Source organism: Theropithecus gelada, chromosome 20, assembly GCF_003255815.1.
Source record: "Theropithecus gelada isolate Dixy chromosome 20, Tgel_1.0, whole genome shotgun sequence".
In the NCBI taxonomy this organism is placed as follows: domain Eukaryota; kingdom Metazoa; phylum Chordata; class Mammalia; order Primates; family Cercopithecidae; genus Theropithecus; species Theropithecus gelada.
The window spans coordinates 56,935,505-56,957,648 of record NC_037688.1 but is presented as its reverse complement, the minus strand read 5'-3'; the positions used below and the strand labels follow the sequence as shown (position 1 = coordinate 56,957,648).

The 22,144-nt window shown below is 49.3% G+C and overlaps 1 protein-coding gene across 5 annotated transcripts in view; it reads left to right on the top strand.

Annotated features, from left to right (window-relative positions):
• Positions 1-22,144, top strand: part of IL4R (interleukin 4 receptor) — a 50,688-nt gene that overhangs the window by 22,122 nt on the left and 6,422 nt on the right. For 3 of the 5 annotated variants that reach the window (XM_025370946.1, XM_025370949.1, XM_025370950.1), the window contains 6 exons: positions 5,332-5,419; positions 7,278-7,416; positions 10,027-10,178; positions 12,245-12,396; positions 16,043-16,199; positions 19,585-19,684. In XM_025370946.1, coding sequence (XP_025226731.1) covers positions 5,350-5,419; positions 7,278-7,416; positions 10,027-10,178; positions 12,245-12,396; positions 16,043-16,199; positions 19,585-19,684 — 770 coding nt within the window. In that variant the 5' untranslated portion in view covers positions 5,332-5,349. Of the gene's footprint in view, positions 1-5,331; positions 5,420-6,220; positions 6,472-7,277; positions 7,417-10,026; positions 10,179-12,244; positions 12,397-16,042; positions 16,200-19,584; positions 19,685-22,144 lie in introns of all 5 variants that reach the window. The other 2 variants (XM_025370947.1, XM_025370951.1) reach the window with 2 other exon arrangements.

Below are 22,144 nucleotides of genomic sequence, written 5' to 3'. Positions count from 1 at the left end.
CAGTCCTCACACCATGCTGGGATGTTTCAGTCAATCCTGACTGGGTTGTCGACTTCCCTGTTTCCCTTTGGAGGACTTTACCGTGAAAGTCTTCTACTGTGTGACCTTGGACACGCGTCTTGGCCTCTCTGTTTCTCTTTATTCGAAATTGAGGCTAAAGTGACACCTTTGCCATCTCTGCCACAGGATAATGTGGGCATCTGTGTAGTTGTGAGAGTAAAAGTTACTGGGACTTGCAGAGGAAATCAGTGTCGGGAACCCACCACCCCATTTCTACCCCTCCTTTACTTGAGACTTTGCTTTTGTAACTCTCAGCAAGGAAGACGAGTTCGGGCTTTGAGCAGATATGGAGCCTCTCCCTAGAGAGAGCTTTGCAGCCTCATGCTGAGCTGGTTAGGGGCCCCACGTCATGTCCAAAATGAATTTAATCAACAAACAGTTACTGAACACGTGCTATGTGCCAGGCGCCGTTGTAGGTACTGGGGACTCAGTGGTGAAAGGGACAGACCCTGGCTGTCAGGATGACAGACAATTTAAAAAGGGACAGTTGTCCCACATTGGCTTGTCCTTTGCACCCCCGGCACTTCGTGAGGAGTAGCGGCCAGTTCTTGTATAGACTGAGCCTCGGCGGACATTTGTCTGACGTTTCCAGATGATTTATGCATCCTTGGCAGGAACCCAGGAAAAGAAATGCTGTGCTCTTCTCAGGCATTGTTTCAGGGAGATGATGACGGGAATTTGTCCCATTGCTGATGGTTAATTTAGATCACCTGGTGAAGGTGGTGTCTGCCAGGTTTCTGTATTGTAATGTTCATTGATACGTATTTTCACTCATTAGTTAATATACAAGTTTTGCAGGGAGTTACTTTGAGGCTGTCATAGTAAAATAGAGCTTTCCCTTCTTCCCTATTTATTAGAGATGAGGTCTGGCTGTGTTGCCCAGGCTGGAGTGCGGTGGTGTGATCATAGCTCTCTGCAGCCTCCAACTCCCAGGCTCAAGCCATCCTCCTGCCTCAGCCTCCCAAGAAGCTGGCATTACAGGCACACACCACTGCACCTGGCCTCCTCCATTTATTTACTTGCGTCAATACAGACTCCTGGACTTTAACTCCAAGGGTTACAAGTGGGTACCAAAATATTCATTTTGATGCTCAAATTGTGCCCATTTTGTCCAGGTCAAGCTAGCTGCTGAGTACTTCCTTACTGTCTGGCACAAGAATTCCAAGCCTATCTGGTACTTTTCCTTCTCCTGGAATCAGCCATTTCTCTAAGGAGCTCTGGTTCCTTTCAGTACAGAATAGTATTGAGAAGCCAAGACCTGGTCACCAGGAAGGCATGATAATCAAATGTGATGAACGATCTTGGATTGGATCCTGGATGTCTAAAGGGCATTATTGAGGCAATTAGCAAAACGTAAATGGGGGCAGTGGATGAGATAGCGGTGATGCATCACTGTAAATTTCCTGGTTTCAATGGTTGTATTGTGGTTATGCAGAGAATGTCCTTGTTTTTCTGACATGCACACTGAGGTATTGGGGTAATTTATTCATTACGGAGATACGTGAGTTGTGTGTATGTGTCTCATGCACAGATGTTTCTTAATGATGCGGTTATGTCCCCATAAACTCATCATAAGTTGAAAATATTATTAAGTCAGAAATGCACTTCATACTCCTAACCTACTGAACATCATAGCTTAACCTAGCTCGGATCACTTACATTAGCCTACAGTTGGGCAAAGTCATCTAACACAAAGCCTGTTTTGTTATAAAGTGTCGAATAGCTTGTGCAGTTTATGGAATACTGAGAGTGAAAAACAGAATGGTTGTATGGGTGCTCCAAGTACTGCTTCTACTGAACACACATGGATTTTGCGCCATCATAAATTAGGGGAAGAGAGGAAAAGCACGAGTGAGGGAGGAAGAGCCGGGCGTGGCGGCTCACGCCTGTAATCCCAGTGCTTTGGGAGACCAAGGCGGGCAGATCGCTTGAACTCAGGAGTTCGAGACCAGCCTGGGCAACATAATGAGACCCCATCTCTACCAAACATAGAAACACTTAGCCGGGCCTCGTGGCGCACATCTGTGGGCCCAGCTACTCAGGAGGCTGAGGTGGGAGGATTGCTTGAGCCCAGGAGACAAATGTTGCAGGGGGTTGAGATTGTGCCACTACACTCCAGCTTGAGTGACACAGTAAGACTCCATCTCAAAAAAAAAAAAGAAAGGAAAGAAGGGAAGTTCCCTCCAGGTAGAGGGGACAGAGAAAGGAAAGGCGTGGAGGTGGGACTGAGTTTGGTGTGTTTAAGAAGTGTAGGTGGCAGGCGTGGGATACATGGGCGCTGGGCCCAGGTGGAGAGGGAGGTGGAGCCCTGCTGGGGAGGGCCCTGAAGTGTGCCCAAGTCACTGGGAGAGCATCCAGCAGGGGCCTAGGGCTCCTGAGGTGGCCTTAAGTCCTTATGGTGCCCCAGACACGGCACACAGTACTTCAGAGGCAACGCCTCAGTTCCTGTTTGCTGCAAGCCTGTGAGGTTAGCCTTGGAACCAGTCCTGTGTCACAGAAACAGCCAGAGCGCCAAAAGAGAAATGCTTTTAATGGCAAAGAAGTACTCACTAGCGGAACAAAGCCTGAGAGCTGCTTTTTTGAACAAGACCCCAGGAGACAGACCCAAGCGGGAAGTGAAGGATGGGCGCTTGAAACGTTGCAGGGAATATAATCCAGTGCATGCTTTTTTTTTTTTTTTTTTTTCCCCCCATTTGCGACAGGGTCTCACTGTGTTGCCCAGCCTAGAGTGCAGTGGTGCGATCTTGGCTCACCACAACCTCTGCCTCCCAGGCTCAAGCGATTCTCCTATCTCAGCCTCCTGAGTAGCTGGGACTACAGGTGCGCACCACCACCACCCGCCTAATTTTTTTTGTATTTTTGGTAGAGACGGGGTTTCACCATGTTGGCCAGGCTGGTTGTGAACTCCCAAAGTCCTGGGATTACAGATGTGAGCCACCACGCCCAGCCCTAGTACACACTTTTTGGAGGGGATTTGACGTTATGTACCAGGAGTGCTGGGGAAAAGTACACACTTGACTCCGTGAGATTCTGCTTCTTTTTTCTTTTCCCTCCCCTCCCCTCCCCTCCCCTCCCCTCCCCTCCCTTTCCTTTCCTGTTTTTTTTTTTGAGACGGAGTCTCACTCTGTCACCCAGGCTGGAGTGCAATGGCATGGTCTCAGCTCACTGCAACCTCTGCCTCCTGGGTTCAAGCGATTCTTCCACCTCAGCCTCCCAAGTAGCTGGGACTACAGGTGTGTGCCACCACACCTGGCTAATTTTTGCATTTTTAGTAGAGACAGGGCTTCACTATGTTCACCAGGCTGGTCTCGAACTCTTGACCTCGTGATCTGCCTGCCTCGACCTCCCAAACTTTCTTTTTTTCTTTTTTTTTAATGACAGGGTCTTGCTGGAGTGCAGTGGTGCAATCTTGTCTTACTGAAGCCTTGACATCCCAGGCTCAAATGATCTTCCCACCTCAACCTCCCAAGTAACTGGGATTACAGGCATGCACCACCATGCCTGGCTGATTTTGTTTAATTTTTATAGAGATGAGGTTTCACCCTGTTGCCCAGGCTGGTCTTGAATTCCTGGGCTCAAGCCATCCTCCTGCCTTGGCCTCCCAAAGTGCTGGGATTACAGCTGTGAGCCATCATACCTGGCCTCTGAACATTTTTTCCAATGATAATAGCTGGTGCTATGGTCTGAATGTGTTCCCCCAAATTCATATGTTGAAACTTCATTGCCATTGTAGTCATATTAAGAGATGGGGCCTTTGGAGAAGTGATTAAGTCATGAGGGCTCTGTGGTTGGTCATGAATGGGGTTAGTGCCCTTATGAAAGGCCTGAAGGAAGTGTGTTTACCCCTTCTGTCATATGAGGACACAGCAGCATGGCATTGTCTGTAAGGAATGGGCTGTCACCAGATCCAGATCTCCTAGTGTCGTGATCTTGGACTTCCCAGCCTCCAGAACTATGAATTAGAAAATTTATTTATTTATTATTTATCTGTTTTGAGACTGAGTCTCACTCTTGTTGCCCAGACTGGAGTACAATGACGTGATCTCGGCTCACTGCAACCTCTGCCTACCCCAGTTCAAGCGATTCTCCTGCCTCAGCCTCCAGAGTAGCTGGAATTACAGGTGGCTGCCACCATACTCGGGTAGTTTTTGTATTTTTAGTAGAGATGGAGTTTCACCATGTTGGCCAGGCTGGTCTTGAACTCCTGACCTCAGGTGATCCTCCCACCTCGGCCCCCGAAAGTGCTGGAAATACAGGTGTGAGCCACTGTGTCTGTCCTGAATAATAAAATTTTTAAAACAATTTTTAAAAAATTCACCATGAGGTCTCACTATGTTCCCTAGGCTGGTCTCAAACCCCTGGACTCAAGTGATCCACCCCACCTTCCCGAGTAGCTGGGACTAGAGATACACACCATTGTACCCAATAGAGCAATACATTTCTGTTCTTTGTAAATTACCTGCTTTAAGGTATTTTTGTTATAGCAGCCTGTATGGAGTAAGCTGACTGGTAACGTTATACTGTGTTCCTGTCACTGTTGGAGGGCTCTGTCTGTGTTAGCTCATTTAATCTCCACGACAACTCAATCAGATGGGGCTATTCTTAGTCCCACTTTATAGATAAGGAAACTGAGGCACTGAAGCACAACTTACTCAAGGTTCACATCTAGTCAGTGACAGAGCAGGTATTTAAACCTCAGGAAATAATCAGAGAAACATATGTAGAGGGTTCTCCAAGGAAGGCCACATCCAGAAGCATCTCCCGGGACAGTTGTTGTGTGGTTCACCCTCTGGACTTTTTGGGTCTGGGTGTTGTTTCATGATTATAGAGAGAGTTCGGTGAACGTGGAGGACTTGTTGTCCACAGAGACACAAATGGCTAGGGCATGGCTGGGCGTGGTGGTTCAGGCCTGTAATCCCAGCATTTTGGAAGCCCAGGGGGGCAGATCATGAGGTCAGAAGTTCGAGATCAGCCTGGCCAACATGATGAAACCTCGTCTCTACAAAAAATACAAAAATTAGCCAAGTGTGGTGGTGGGCACATGTAATCCCAGCTACTCGGGAGGTTGAGGCAGGAGAATCCCTTGAACCCGGGAGGTGGAGGTTGCAGTGAGCTGAGATCGCACCACTGCACTCCAGCCTTGGAGACAGAGGGAGACTCTGTCTCGGAAAAACAAACAAATGGCCAGGGCAGGGGAGGGTTGCGTGTTGAGTAAGATGAGCTCTGCTGGAAGCACAGGTCAGCACTAACCTACTTGCTCTCTCTCTGCAGGTGCCTTGGCATCTCCCAATGGGGTGGCTTTGCTCTGGGCTCCTGTTCCCTGTGAGCTGCGTGGTCCTGCTGCAGGTGGCAAGCTCTGGTAAGTCACCACCTCTCAGTCATTCATTTGTTGACTATTAATGGTGGGCCAGGGTCCTGCGGTATATCACCTGGCCTTATGGAGATTACACTGCAGTGGGAGGGGACAGCCAATGACAGGTGGCCCTGATTATCAGTAAATTCTAAATATTGTTAGAAAGTGATGGGGGCCGGGTGTAGTGGCTCACACCTGTAATCCCAACACTTTGGGAGGCCAAGGCGGGAGGATCGCTTGAGCCCAGGAGTTCAAGGTCAGCCTGGGCAACATAGGGAGACCTTGTCTCTACAAATAATAAAAATACTAGCCAGATGTGGAGGTACACGCCTGTAGCCCCAGCTACTCAGGAGGCTGAGGTGGGAGGATCCCTTGAACTCAGGAGGTCAAGGCTGCAGTGTACTGTGATCGTGCCACTGCACTCCAGCCTGGGTGAGAGAGTAAGATCCTGTCTAAAAAAAAAAAAAGAAACGGTGATGGGAAAAAAACACAGAACAGCGTAAGAGGGGGTTGGGGAAGCTGGGTGGGGTGGGGAGATTGCAGTTTAAAGTAGGGAAGTCAGGGAAAGTGTCATCAAGCTGACTTGGAGGAAGCGGGAACCGTGCGGATATCTGGGGAAGGCTCATTCTTGGCAGAGAGGCCCTTCACTAAGCCTGGCGGGAGGCTTGAGCACAGGAGTGAATGTGGTGGAGGAGAGTGAGCAGCAGGAGGAAGGAGTGAAGGTCAGCAAAGTGACAGGGTGGCTGAATCAAAAAGGACCTTGCAGTGTTTGAGCGGAGGATCCACATCATCCATTATGTTCCAAAGGACCCCTCAGGATGCCGTGTGGAGAAAGGACGAGGGTGGAAGCCGGGAGGTCTGGAGGGAGGTCTGGAGTGGAGGAAATGAGGGGCTCCAGATCCCTCTGGGAGGCAGATTTGAGGACAGATTGGAATTGGGGTGAGAGAGAGAGAGAGAAAGAGAAGTGGCCAGGATGACTCCAAGATTTCTGACCCAAGCTACTGGGAAGGACGTGGTGGTTGTCATTTCTGAAATGCAGAAGGATGCCAGAAGAGAAGGTACTTTGGGGAGGGGCAGGAATCAGGAGTTAGTTCTGGACATGAGATAAGCTTGGAGTATTTATTTGCTATCTAAGATGACTCTTTAACATGGTCAGCCCTTATGCAAGTTGTTGTCAGCTGAGATGGGCGTAGCACTGAGCATGGGCGCGTGGAGGCACCTGAGGGTCAGGGGCTGGGTGGCCTCATGTTCAGGTAATTTAGCAAACTCAGCGTCCATCCTGCCGATTCCAGTCCTGCCGCAGCCACTGACAAGCTAGGAGGGCGCCAATGTTTCCTCCAGCCCATCCATCTCCTCTCTCCCATTGGCCAAACCCAACTGGAAACCAAAGGCCAAGGGTACCTGGTGATGAAGACTGTGGTATCAGCCTCCTGAGCACAGAGAGAGCAGAAAGGGGTGGGAACTAAGAGGGGCACAGATAGTGGGCAAATGGGGAAGTGGCACTTCCCCTAGCTCGAGGGCACAGGCTTGGTGTGATGGATTGGCACTCCTTAAACTGCTACATATTTTCTCTTTAATTTGGCCAAGAACAAGTTGTCAACTTTGTGTAAGATAAAGGTGCACTTGGTTCGTTCTTCTCTAATGGCCCCCGCACCCATGGGTATTTCTTCGGCTTCCACAGTCATCCAGACACTAGCTGGGAAGCTCCAGCAGCTCTGGTCCTGGCCCCAGCTCTGTGGGCGCTGGCCCTCAACTTTGCCTGCACTGTGGTTTTGTGCTGTTCCCCTTGGTCCTGTTTGGGTGCAAGTCCCCCTCCTTATGCGTTGCGTTCCTGGCCGCTTAGGCTGCTCCTGTGTCTCCCCAGGGAGCATGAAGGTCCTGCAGGAGCCCACCTGCGTCTCCGACTACATGAGCATCTCTATCTGTGAGTGGAAGATGGGCGGTCCCACCAATTGCAGCGCCGAGCTCCGTCTGTTGTACCAGCTGGTTTTTCAGTCCTCCGAGTAAGCCTGCGCTGGAGCTGGAGGTTTGGGGAGGTTGTGCCCAAAGGGTTTGGCCCAAGAGTGAGCTGGGTCCAGGTGGTGCGCTGGAGCGCAGGATGCTGAGTATGGTTTGCTGCTGTTTATTGGGTATGGTGTTAGAGGGGAGGTCCCATCTCCGGGGACATGTTATGTAAGATACAGCGGAGCGCGTGCTGGGAGTGTTGGTCCATGTGGCACATAGATATGGCTGGAATATTGGACTAGACCAGCAGTTCTCACACTTTTTGGTCTGAGGACCTTTTTTCACACTTAAAAATAAGTGAGGACCCAAAGGGCTTTGATCTAGGTAACACATCGTTCTATGTTTACCTAATTAGAACTTACAATGGAGAAATTTTGTAATTTTTAAAAAATTAAAACAATTAAAATTTTTTTTCTTATCAAGATGGAGGTTTCACTGTGTTACCCAGGCTGGTCTCAAACTCCTGGGCTCCAGTGATCCTCCTGCCTCAGCCTCCCAAAGTACTGGGATTATAGGCGTGAGCCACTGTACCTGGCCCAAAATGGAGAAATGTTAAGTCACAACAACATGCAAACCCCCATTCAACAAATCATCAGATCAATGACACGATCACAGGTCACGTAGCCTCTAGAAAATTCCACTGTATGCCAGTGAGAGAGTGTGAAAAGGCAAATAATGTCCCTGTATTATGATGAAAAGAGTTTGACCTGGTGGACCCAGACCACACTTTGAGAACCACTGGACTAGACCCTTGATTGAGGAATAGTGTTGCGAGTGGAGTTCAGTGTGATGGTGGATGGACCAGGGGACCTGGCATAGGAGTCAGGTGGTTCCCTGGGCTACTCCATGGTGGCACAGGATGCTTTGTTACACTGGTGCCCAGGACATAATCACGTACACAAGACACACAGTTACGGGGCAGACTGGGGATATATGGCACACCAGCACGCAAGGTAGAGGTGGTATTCCATGATTATTCTAAGGTAGATGGGCTGTGCTTTGTGTCCACTGGCATGGTCCAGGGACTGGCAAACTATGGCCTGTGAGCCAAATCTGGCCCACTGCTTGTTTTTGTAAATAAAGTTTTATTGAAACACACAGGCTGCTTTTGCACTACATCAGCAGAATTGAGTAGTTGTAACAGAAACTGCATGGCCCTCCTTTATCTTTTTTTTGAGACGGAGTTTCGCTCTTGTTGCCCAGGCTGGAGTACAGTGGCACAATCTCGGCTCACTGCAACCTCTGCCTTCTGGGTTCAAGCGATTCTCCTGTCTCCGCCTCCTAAGTAGCTGGGATTACTGGTGCCTGCCACCACACCCGGCTAATTTTTTGTATTTTTAGTAGAGACTGGCTTTCACCATGTTGGCAAAGCTGGTCTCGAACTCCTGAACTCAGGGGATCCACCTGCCTTGGCCTCCCAAAGTGCTGGGATTACAGGCATGAGCTACTGAGCCCAGCCTACTCCTTTATCTTAATTGAAATAATTCAGAAATGGAAAGTCAAATACTGCATGTTCTCACTTATAAGTAAGAGTTAAATAATGTGTACACATGGGCATTGTTCCAGGTACAATGGAATAATAGACACTGAAGACTTGGGAGGGTGGGAGAGGGGGTGAGGGACAAGAAATTACTTAGTGGGCATAGTGTAAACTATTTGGGTGACGGACCCACCAAAACCCCAGACTTCACCACTAGGCAGCATATCCAGTGAGAACAGATCTGGGGGTTGGCATCAAAATTGCATTTGTAAGGCCGGGCACCTCAGTGGCTCACAGCTGTAATCCCAGCACTTTGGGAGGCTGAGGTGGGCAGATCACTTGAGGCCAGGAGTTCGAGACCAGCCTGGCCAACATGGTGAAGCCGCGTCTCTACTAAAAATACAACAGTTAGCTGGGTGTGGTGATGCACACCTGTAATCCCAGCTACTAGGGAGGCTGAGGCAGGAGAATTGCTTGAGCCCAGGAGGTGGAGGTTGCAGTGAGCTGAGATTGCACCACTGCACTCTAGTCTGGGTGTCAGAGCGAGACTCTGTCTCAGAAAAGAAAAAAAAGAAAAACAGCTCTTGTACCCCCTAAATTTATACAAATAACCAAAAAAAAAAAAAAAGCAAAACAAAACAAAAAAAACACCACAAGACATTGTATGGTTTTTGAAGTCCAAAATATTAAGTATCTGGCCTCTTACAGAAAACGTTTGCAGACCCCTGGCTTAGCCCATGAGATGTGGGTTGGCTGTTAAGGTGGAACACTGGAATTACCCTACGATGGCCAAATTTTGCGATGCACAGCTTATGTTGTTCTAAGTTAATTAGTGCCACCAGTTCTTCCCTTTCATGGGCTTTCAGGGACAAGCTAAGTCCCAGGACCAGGGCCAGCAGCTAGGCAGGTGTGAGGAGCATCCCTGGTGCATGTGGCCAGCAAGAGCGGCAACCCTGGTCAGCCGCCCCCAGCACACCCTGGCCGCTCCCAAGCCCCCAGATCTGGCCTTATATCAGTGATCGGGAAGCTGGAAGAGTATGATGCGGTTCCTGGAGGCGTGTCCCAGGCACAGCCGTGGGGCCCAACCAGCCTACAGGTGACCAGCCTAACCTAGCCCCTGTGTCTGCAGAACCTACACGTGTGTCCCCGAGAACAACGGCGGTGTGGGGTGCGTGTGCCACCTGCTCATGGAGGATGTGGTCAGTATGGACAACTATACGCTGGACCTGTGGGCTGGACAGCAGCTGCTGTGGAAGGGCTCCTTCAAGCCCAGCGAGCATGGTGAGCAGGGCAGAGTGTGGCGGGCATGGGTGGGTGTGTTCCCACAACTGCCTGGGCTGAGGGTGTGGTGGGCAGGGGAGGTGGGGGGGTCACAGCAATAGCAGGAGGAAGCCACCTGTATTTTCCCAAATCTGATAGGATTCCTGCCCCTGCCTGGGCCTCAGTCCTCCCATTTTTGAAACAGAACTGGGCACAGTAGACCACTAAGCCCCCTTCAGCTCAGCTGTTTCCAGCCCTGAACTTATGTGCCCAGGAAGGCGTATTGAGATGAGGCGTGCTTGCTTGAAGGCATGCCTGCTGCTGATTGAAAACTGAACTGGGAACAGTCCTTCTGTTCTGTGTCCACTGGTCAGCTGCTGCGGCTTCAGATGGTCTAGACCGTGGAAGGCTGACCTTCTCCTGGTACCTGGGGTCCCTGCAGGAGCCTCACGTGAGCTGGGGTGTGGTGACAGGAGTTTAAAACATTGGTCATTGCTGTGTGACCTTGAGCAAGTCATGTTTCCTCTCTGAGCCCCAGTTTCCAGAAGACAGTTGTTGTCCCCATTTTGCAGTTGAATGAAGTGTAGTTCTGAGAAGGCAAGTAACCTGCCTCAGGTCACACAGCTTCTCAGCAGCAGAGGCAGTACTCAAGGCCAGGGCCCTGCAGGGCTCAGTTCACCGCGCCATCAGCCGTTCCAGAAGGTCTGCTCAGGGCTGGTAGCTGGGAGGTTATTTAAACTGACCCATGAATGAACTTTAAGATAATTTTTACGTTTTTATTTTATTTTTATTTTTACGTGTTTACTGTTTTTTTAGAGACAGGGTCTCTGTCACCCAGGCTGGAGTGCAGTGATACGATCATAGCTCACTGCAGCTTCCAATTCCTGGGCTCAAGTGATCCTCCCGCCTCAGCCTCCCGAGTAGCTAGGACTAAAGTGTGCATCACCATACCTAGCTAACTTAAAAAAATTTGTTTTTTGTGGAGATGAGAGTCTCACTGTGTTGCTCAGGCTGGCTGGTCGCAAACTCCTGGCCTCAACTGATCCTCTTGCCTCAGCCTCCTAAAGTGCTGGGGTTACAGATGTGAGCCTACATACCCAGCCTACATTTGGGTTTTAAAACAAATGAAATATATTTGTAGTATATTGATTTTAATGCATATTAAAATGCATTATATTATATTCCCGTGATGCATAGTATAACCCGAGGTCTCAGGGATATGATTGCTTCAAAGGAGACCAAGTTTTAAAACAGATCAATCAAAATAAAGAAAAATACTCAGTAAATCATCATAAAGTATGGAGATGTGGCCAAAGGAGTGAAGGATGCAGCTGTAAAAGCTGAAGTTTGAAACCGGGCATGGTGGTTCACGCCTATAATCCCAGCACTTTGGGAGGCTGAGGTGGGCGGATCACCTGAGGTCAGGAGTTTGAGACCAGCCTGGCCAACATGGTAAAACCCCGTCTCTACTAAAAATACAAAAAATTAGTCTGGCATGGTGGCAGGCGCCTGTAATCCCAGCTACTTGGGAAGGGAGGCTGAGGTGGGAGAATGGCTTGAACCCAGGAGGCGGAGGTTGCAGTGAGCCTAGATCACGCTACTGCACTCCAGCCTGGGTGACAGAGCGACATTATGTCCCAAGGAAAAAAAAAAAAAAATGCTGAAGTTTGGGTTACTTTGGCTCATACATTTTGCCTTCACTGTAGAAAGGTGGTTAATAAAAGACCAGGCGCGGTGGCTCATGCCTGGAATCCCAGCACTTTTGGAGCCCAAGGCAGACAGATCACTTGAGCCCTGGGCAACTGAGGCTGCAGTGAGCTGTGACTGTGCCACTGCACTCCAGCCTGGGCAACACAGTGGGACCCTGTCTCAAAAAGAAAAAAGGGTAATTAATAAACACTAAAATTCTATGTAGAATTTTAGCAACATTAAATCGTGGCTCTGAATCTGTGGTGCTCCAGAAGTATGCTACAGAGGTTTTGTCCACCAGAAATCTGGGTGGTGGCTGTGGTTTGCAGTCTGGGGCCGGACTGGGTGATGGGGGAGTCACTGCATAGATCCTCACACAGATGCCGCTTCTCCTGCAGTGAAACCCAGGGCCCCAGGAAACCTCACGGTTTACACCAATGTCTCCGACACTGTGCTGCTGACCTGGAGCAACCCGTATCCCCCTGACAATTACCTGTATAATGATCTCACCTATGCAGTCAACATTTGGAGTGAAAACGACCCGGCAGATGTGAGTGGGCATGCTTTGACGTTTTTCTGTGACCTCTGGGGAACAGGGTGGGTGACCAGCAGAGGCCCAGTCCCTGGAGCCAGGAGCCTAGGCGGCAGGCCCTGGGACTAGATAGCAAATCCCAGGAGCTAGAGACCTGGCTTCTCACCCGGCTCTGCCCTAGGCAAGTCCCTTCGCTTCCTGGCCCCCCACCCCGCACGTGAGAGAAGGGGAGTATTTCTGCTCGCCGCTCCTCATCTGTAAAGGTAGGGCTGTGGGCTGCATCTGTGTTTCCCAGTTTGGGGGACACAAGCGATCGTAGGTGGCACATCCACAGCTCACTTGATTAACCCTATTATTGGAGAGAAGAATACTGACTCAAGAGACAGTGACCCATGTCAGTTCCCTTCTGAGGCCATCCGGGTAAGGAGGAAGTCTCTCTGAGCTGACTCGTTTACTAATTCCTCTTAATGAAGTGAGCAGAGGCCACACCCCAGGCTTAGACTTTCCCAAGAAAACAAGGTCAGTTTGTTGCTTGGTCCACATGGCAGCTAGTCCTGACATTCCCTTCACGGTAGTGGTAGTGGAGTTTTTGTTGTTTGTTTGTTTGTTTGTTTTGAGACAGTGTCTCGCTCTGTCACCCAGGCTGGAGTGCAGTGGTGCCATCTCAGCTCACTGCAACCTCCACCTCCTGGGTTCTAGCGATTCTCCTGCCTCAGCCTCCTGAGCAGCCGGGACTACAGGCGGCTGTCACCATGCCCGGCTGATGTTTGTATTTTTAGTAGAGATGGGGTTTCACCGTGTTGGCCAGGCTAGTCTCGAACTCCTGACCTCAGGTGATCCACCCGCCTCAGCCTCCCAAAGTGCTGGGATTACAGGTGTAAGCACCACGCCTGGCCAGTAGAGTTCCTCCTTAAATACATGTATTGACATCTTTAAAAAGAGCGAGAGGATTTACAGGAAACTGTCAGGTCAATAATGGCAGGGACCATCCACAGGGGGTGGCTGAGTCCCCCTATTTTTGCTGCCGGTGTGCGGGGAGGTCATTTCCTGCCACCCATGTTTCCCTACCCTGAATCCACCTTCCTCACATTCCCATTGAAGGGATAATCTCTGGGTCTCGCCATGTTGTCTAGGCTGGTCTGGATCTCCTGGCTTCATGTGATCCCCCTGGCTCGGCCTCCCAGGCTGCTGGGATTACAGGCTTGAGCCACCGCATCCAGCCCAGATCTGAGATTTGTGCCCAGTATTTGAACTCCCAAGCCTGTGTGCTCTTTTTCCTCCCATGGACATTTCTCTCAGAGATGGTCTCCTGAACACCTGGCCTTCTTGTTAAGAAAACAGACAAACCGCAAGTAGTTCCTTGGAAGCTCAGATTTCTCTTTTGTTTCTTAACAAAACATTTCCCAGTTCCCAGCTCCCTTCCAGGGTGTACAATTTCTTCGGTAATCTAGCTATTGCTTCTTGTTTACTCTTGTTTAGAAAGAAAGATGAAAGGGAGTGAGAATTTTCCCTCCCTTCTCTAGTCTCCCCTCAACTCACACCCCGCCCTCAGCTCCTCTGTAAAAGGAAAATCTCTGAACTCTCTGCAATTGCTCCAGCAATCTGTTGGGACTTTGCTTCTTTCTTGTGAAAAACTCCCCTTGGCTCACTTTGCACCAGATTTCCCCAAATGTGCTTCCAACCACAAGTAGAAATGGAGCTGCCAGGAACCAGGAAGAAACTGCCGGGGGCTGAGGAGGAGAAGAGGGAGGTGCATAGCCCTGGATCTCGCAGGGAGAGGGGTGACAGGATGAGAACTCAGGTTGCTCACTTGCCATCGTCGTCAGCGTTCATTTATCACTTTTTAAAGCTTTTTTGGAGGGTAAAAGTAATAGTTACATGAAATAAAAATACAAATGGTACAAAAGGACTTAGAATGGAAATACGTTTCTCTCCTGACTGCAGCCTCCTGTTTTTCTTCCCAGAGACTGATGACTGCTATCTGTCTCTTGCCAGGAGGGAAAAGGAGGCAAGGTTAGGGCAGGCAGAGGGCATGTGCATCCTCTAGAGAGAGCTTTCGTCTATACAAGCAAATGTGTATGTTCATTCATCGCTGTCTTAATTTTCTATTGCTGCATAATAATGGCACCACCAGCTGCACAGCTTTAAACAACACCCATTTATTATCTCACAGTTTCTGTGGGTTGGGAGTCTGAACATAGCTTAGCCAGGTTCTCTGCTTTAGAGTCTCGGGAGGCTATAATCAAGTTGTGGGCTGGGGCTGCAGTTTCATCTGAGGCTCAACTGGGGAAGGGTCACTTCTAAGCTCATATGATATTGGTGACCTTCAGGTCCTAGCAGGCTGTTGAACTGAGAGCCTCAGTTTCATGCTGGCTTTTGGTTGTAGTTAACCGCGCATTCCTTCCCGTGTGCCCTTTGCAAAGCCATCAAGGCAGAGAGACTTGCAGTCTTCTGTAATATAATCACATCCATGAAATCCTCTATATATCTCATCACCTTTACCATATTCTATGGGTTAGAAACAAGTAGCAGGTCCTGCCCACACTCGAGAAGACCAGATGACACAAAGACATGATTCAAAGTGGGGATCCTGGGGGCCATCTTAGGTTTGTCTGCAATGATCCTTGTGCCATCTCTCTGTTTCTTTTTGTTTTTTTGAGACAAAGTCTCGCTCTGTCACCCAGGCTGGAGTGCAGTGGTGTGATCTCAGCAATCTCCGCTTCCTGGGTTCAAACGATTCTTCTGCCTCAGCCTCCTGAGTAGCTGGGATTACAGGCGCCTGCCACCACACCCAGCTAATTTTTGTATTTTTAGTAGAGACAGTGTTTCACCATGTTGGCCAGGCTGGTCTTGAACTCCTCACTCAAGTGATCCACCCACTTTGGCCTCCCAAAGTGCTGGGATTACAGGTGTGAACCATGCCTGGCCCTATCTCTCTTTAAAAAAACAAAACAAAACAAACAAACAAACAAAAACATAAAAGGAAGCAGAGAACACATACACATCTGCATCTTACCTTGTTTACTTAACAACACATCTTGGAGGTCACTTCTCAGTGAAGGCTAGGTTGGGCAGAGCATTAGATTCTAGGCCAATGAGTTTGGACTTGACCATGGAGACACTAGGAAGCCTATGAAGGACAGAGAGAGATGCCTTGACCCTGCCAGTCCTTCAGAAAGATCACCCTGTGCTTTTTGTATACCAAACCCTATTCAAAATACTTACCTATGTTAACCCATTTCCTTACCACCACAACCCTGGGGGGAGGGAGATAGGCACTTTATTACCCTCATTTTGCAGATGAGGACATTGAGGTCCAGAGAGGTTATGTCACTTACTTAAGGTCACACAGCCAGGAGGTGGTAGTAGGGGCTCTTACCCTTGTTTTACAGATGAGATTGAATTATCTCACGAAAACTCAGAAAGGTTAAACAACTTGCCTAAGTAACATAATACGGCTAATGAGTCGGGGAGCCTAACCTGTGTTGCTTTGGCCTGGTCACAGTTACAGAGGTGGCAAGCAAGGACCTAAACAGGACGAACAACCAAATACCTAGGCTGATGGCTCTAAACATGGTGGGGTCAGCTAAGGACAGCAACCAGGGTGGGCACTGGTCCCCCTCATTCCCGGCTGGTGCACTAACATCTCCCTTTTCTCTACCAGTCCAGAATCTATAACGTGACCTACCTAAAACCCACCCTCCGCATCCCAGCCAGCACCCTGAAGTCTGGAATTTCCTACAGGGCACGGGTGAGGGCCTGGGCTCAGCACTATAACACCACCTGGAGTGAGTGGAGCCCCAGCACCAAGTGGTACAACTGTGAGTATCAAGAGGCCTTAGCAATGCTAATCTCCACTCTCCATTCTTCCCCTGTGGCCAGATGCTTCCCCTGGCTGAGTCTCTGGGTTTTTATATCATAGGATGCCTCTAAAGGCAAATAATGAAATTACCACCTGCCATGGTGTATCGGTCAGGTAGGCAGGCTAGGCTGCAGTAACAAGCAAGCCCGCAATTTCCATGGCTTAACACTATCAGAATATATTTCTTGCTCGTGTAACAAGCTAATGTGAATGTTGCTGGTTCGTGGGTGGTTTCCCTACCTATAGAAATCTGGGGAGTGAGGTTCTGTCCATCTTGTGGTGCCATCATTCTCCAGGACAAAGATTCTTTTTTTTTTTTTTTTTGAGACGGAGTCTTGCTCTGTCACCCAGGCTGGAGTGCAGTGGCCAGATCTCAGCTCACTGCAAGCTCCTCCTCTCGGGTTCACGCCATTCTCCTGCCTCAGCCTCCCGAGTAGCTGGGACTACAGGCACCCGCCACTTCGCCCGGCTAGTTTTTTGTATTTTTTAGTAGAGACGGGGTTTCACCGTATTAGCCAGGATGGTCTCGATCTTCTGACCTCATGATCTGCCCGTCTCGGCCTCCCAAAGTGCTGGGATTACAGGCTTGAGCCACCGCGCCCGGCCAAAGATTCTTAACTGTTTTTGTGTCCTGGTTCCATTTGGCAGCCTGGTGAAGCCTATGGACCTCATCTCAGAATACTTTTAAATACATAAAATCCCAGCCTGGGCAACATAGTGAGACCCCCATCTGTACAAAAAATTAGTCAGGCATGGTGGCATGGACCTGTAGTCCCAGGTACTGGGAAGGCTGAGGTGGGAGGTTCACTTGAGCCCAGGAGTTTGAGGCTTCAGTGAGCCGTGATCGTACCACTGTACTCCCACCTGGGTGACAGAGCAAGAGCCCATCTCTAAAAATAAATAAATACAATGAAATAAAATAAAATAAATAGAATTACAGAGGAAAGTAATTGTATTGAAATGCAGTTATAAAATATTTAAACACATTTTTAATCTAGGGATATATGTGCTTCTTTATTAAGATATAAATAAGTTCTAGGGGTAGATCTCATAACTACTGTAATTTCAAAGTAGATAAGCATAAATAATACCTTATGATACTGAAATTATGATGTGATATGAGAGTAGCTGTGAGTTTTCCTGGGGACAGGATCACTGATGCTATCATTATTGGGGTCTCTTCCCTCCATTCTTTTTTTAAAATTTAATTTTAATTTTATTTTAAAAATTTTAAAATAAATAGAGACAGGGTCTCACTATGTTGCCCAGGCTGCTCTTGACCTCCTGGGCTCCAGTGATCCTCCCATCTTGGCTTCCCAAAGTGCTGGGATTGCAGGTGGGAGCCAGTGTTCCTGGCCCCTTCCTCCATCCTTAATGGAAGATGCCAGGTGTCAGAGGTTAGGGAAAACAAAGATGTAATTTCATTCCCATCCAAGTTCTCAGAGCCTTGAATTCTACCTGCAGCCATGTTGGTCCACCAACCCCAAGTGAAGAATCCCTGCTCTAGGGCCCCACCATTCTGCATCCAGCCAGCAGAAGAGGCGTGATAGTGTGGAGAGCACATCTGCTTCTTGAAAGCAGCCAGCCCGGAAGTGGGCCACATCACTTCCTCTCAAATTCTATTGGTGAAAATGGTTACATGACTACACATAGCCACAAAGGAGGCTGGGAACTTTCTCACTTGAAACCTACATCCCAGAAACAACTCTTTTCAGTGAGGTATCCCACAGGTCTTTTGCAGTAGAAATATTGATTATCTCACATAAAATGAAGTCTTACAAATGGACCTACTGGGGTTTGTACAGCAACCAAGTGATATCTCTTCCCTTCTGCCATCCTTCACACGGTGGCATTTTATCCTTAGACTTGCCACCCATGCCCTCAGGTTGGCCGTTGCACACTGCCTTACATAAAGCAGGAAGGAAAGGAAAGGCTGCTACGAGAGAGTGTACCTTGTATATCTCTCTTTTTTCATCAGGAAGCAAACATCTTTCTAGAAGCTTCCCTAGCAAAATTCCCCTTACTTCTCATTGGCCAGGACTGTTACATGTTACATGGTTACTGTTACTTGCTCATTGCAAAGAAGACTGGGAACTTCAATGCCTGGAAAAGGGAACAGGATAATCGTGATTGGCCCAAGCCTTAGGGTGGTCATGGCTCCCTGACAAGGGAGAGAGGAAAAAGCTGTTGAGTGAAGAAGACTGCTTCAATTTCCCCATCTGTATAATGGGAGGAGTAAGGGCTGTTGTGAAAACTCGATGAAAGAAGATTCTTCAACGTGGTGGATGCAATGGCGACTGGCAGTACCCCGACCCTGCCACCGCACAGCCCTCTCAGCATTGCTCATCCTGCACTGTGGATATCAGTTGAGCCACGTGTCTCCCACCCTGGGCTGTGAGCTCCGTAGGCAGGGTCTCCATGGCTGTATCTCCAGAGCCCAGCACAGAACCAGGTGCTTGGGAAAGTTTTGAATCGATTCTTCTCTGCCATTGACCTGGGGAAGGGAATTAGCTTGTATGAAACAGATACGATGTGTAGGACCCTCATCAATTATTTCAGCAAATAGTTACTGAGTTCATCCTACATGGCTAGCCCTGCGCTAGACACTGGGGAATCAGCGATGAACAAAGCAGACAGAAATCCCCACTCTTGTGGAGCTGACATTCTGGAGGGGAGAGACAAAAAGCAGACATATAAAGAAAGAAAGAAATCACACAGATCCGGATGACAGTGAGTGTTGGGAAGAAAATAAAAGCAGAGGAAGGGGATGGAGCGATGGGAGGGCAACCGTAGGGAGGGTGTCAGGGAAGACTTTTCAGAGAATGTGACGATGAAAGTGAACAAGGAGTCGTCAACCATGTTGAGATGAAGGCAGCTAATGGTATGGACAGGCCACTCTGTTCTGAGTGCATTATCTGTTGATTCATCATGCAATCCTCGCAACAGCCCTGCACAATAAGTTCTGTCATTAGCCTCATAGTACAGATGAGGATGCTGAGGCACAGAGAAGGTAAGGGACTTGTCCCGCGTCACACAGCACGGAGCCATCTGGCTTCTAGGTCGGTGCATTTGACTTCTGTGCTTCCAGAAAGAAAGAGCAGCAAGTGCAAGATCTGGAGGTGGCACTGAGCTTTGGAGGAGCAGGGGGCAATGAGGCGGCCGGTGTGACGAGGACTCAATGTGCAAGAGGGAGAGTGGGGGGAGATGAGGTGGAGGGTTGGTCGGCGGCCAGATCGTGGAGGGTCTCGGAGGAGGGTCTTGACCCTGGGTCTCCAGTTCTGAGAAGTGGAGCCCGGGCTGTACCATGGCTGACTCCAGCTCATGGCTTCCCCTCCCAATTCCAGCCTACAGGGAGCCCTTCGAGCAGCGCCTCCTGCAGGATGTCGGCATCTTATGCAGTGTCATCCTGGTCATCTGCGTGTTGTGCTATGTCGGCATCACCAAGTGAGTCCTGGGCCCAGTGCCGCCGAGTGGTCCCTCTGGAGTGCAGGGTGGCAGGGACTTGCCCCTCCAATCTGCCCCTTTGCAGTCCTCTCATTCAATAATACATATTTATTGAGCAGCTACTACACACCTTGAGAGTGGAGCTGAGAACGAGATCAACAAGGACCCCAGCTTTTTGTTTTTTTTTTTTTTTTTTGAGATGGGGTCTCGCTCTGTTGCCCAGGCTGGTGCAGTGGCGCGATCTCGGCTAACAGCAACCTCCGCCTCCCGGGTTCAAGCGATTCTTCTGCCTCAGCCTCCTGAGTAGCTGGGATTACAGGTGCATGCCACCATGCCTGGCTAATTTTTTGTATTTTTAGTAGAGACGGGATTTCACCATGTTGGTCAGGCTGGTCTTGAACTCTTGACCTCGTGATCTGCCCGCCTCAGCCTCCCAAAGTGCTGGGATTACAGACCTGAGCCACTGCGCCCAGCCAGGACACCACATTTCTAAAACCGGCATCTTAGCGGGGAGACAGAATACATATCAATGATGAACAGATGGTTTTCCATAGTGACCCACACTCTGAATGCACTAGACCAGGGTGCAGGTCAGAGATCTTCTGGGGTGCTCTTTGCAAGGGAGGACCAGGATAAGGCTCTCCAAGGAGGGAAAATCTGAGGGGGGCCCTGACTGGGGAGAATGAGCTGCCCAGGGACAAGCAAGATAAGAGTCATCCCACATCCCCTTACAACACTGGCTGCCTGGGCAATTGGGGCCATTTGGGGGTATGTGGTAGGAGCCAGAGGAATTTGCGACGATTGCCCTGATGGAGTCAGGAGACCTGGGTTTGAATCCTGGCCTTGGAGCTCAGTAGCTGGTGGCTGACAAGTTGCTGAAACCCCTGAGCCTGGGGTTCCTGCTTTGCAGATTGAGAGTGATGGTGAGAACGTATTTCATCAGCCAGAAGAGGCCGAATCACAGTAAAGGCTGAGGGATGAGATGAGGGGCGAGTGACTGGTAGGTGGTGGTGGAAAGAGCATTGTTTCCAGAGAGCTCTTGCCAGCCCTTGGAATCGTGGTGTCTCAGAGCCTCAGTCCTCCCATCTCTGAAATGGGACTAGCAAGCTCAACCTCACCAAGTCAGGATTAGAGGTGGCTGAGGATTATTCACATGATTGATGAAAGTGCCCGCTCTTGGCCCAGCACACACTAGGTAGGCAGGGAATGCAAATTCTCCTCCATATCTTGTCACTGATGCCTCCAGGCAACCTTGGGCTGATTGCCTTGCTCTGAGCCTCAGTTTCCCCATCACCTGTACCTCTTCCCACTCCCCATCACCATATCCCAGCATGCCAGCCTCTTTGCTGTTCTTTGTCTTTGGTTTCTTGTTTTGTTCTGTTTTGTAGACAGGGTCTCACACTGTTACCCAGGCTGGAGTGCAGTGGCATGGTTATGGCTCACTGCAGCCTCCAATTCCTGGGCTAAAGGGATCCTCCCATTTCAACTTCCAGAGTAGCTGGGACAACAGGCGTGTGCCACCAGGCCTGGCTAATTTTCTTTATTTTATTTTATTTTTTATTTTATTATTTTATTTTATTTTATTTTTTGAGATGGAGTCTCAAAGGCCAAGCTGGAGTGCAGCGGTGTGATCTCAACTCACTGCAACCTCCGCCTCCTGGGTTCAAGCAATTATCCTGCCTTAGCCTTCCAAGTAGCTGGGATTACAGGCATGCACTACCACACTACCATTTTTAGTAGAGATGGGGTTTCACCATGTTGGCCAGGACGGTCTTGAATTCCTGACCTCAAGTGATCCACCTGCCTCAGCCTCCCAAGGTGCTGGATTACAGGCATGAGCCATTGTGCCTGGCCAATTTTCTTACATTTTGTAGAGACTGGCTGTCACTTATGTAGCCCAGGCTGGTCTTGAACTTCTACCCCTTTATCTTTATTCATGGCACTTATTGCCATGAAGATTGACCTCATATAAGCATTTCTTTCTTTCTTTCTCTTTTTTTTGAGATGGAGTCTCACTCTGTCACCCAGGCTGGAGTGCAGTGGCGTGATCTCGGCTCACTGCAACCTCTGCCTCCTGGGTTCAAGGGATTCTCCTCCCTCAGCCTCCTGAGTAGCTAGGATTACAAGTGCGTGCCACCATGCCTGGCTAAGTTTTGTATTTTTAGTAGAGACGGGGTTTCACTATGTTGGCCAGGCTGGTGTCGAACTTCAGGTGATCCACCTGCCTCGGCCTCCCAAAATGCTGGGATTACAGGCGTGAGCCACCATGCCTGGCCTCATATAAGCATTTCTGCCTCCATTTATCATCCATCTGTCCCTCTTGAAGGTCAGTTTCACCAAGGCAGGCATCTTTGTTTCGTTCACTGTTGTGGCCTCGGGGCCGGGCACAGTGAGTCAAACATAGAAGGTGCTCAATAAATACGTGTTGACTGAAACCGTGGGCAGAGGCTAATTCAGAAG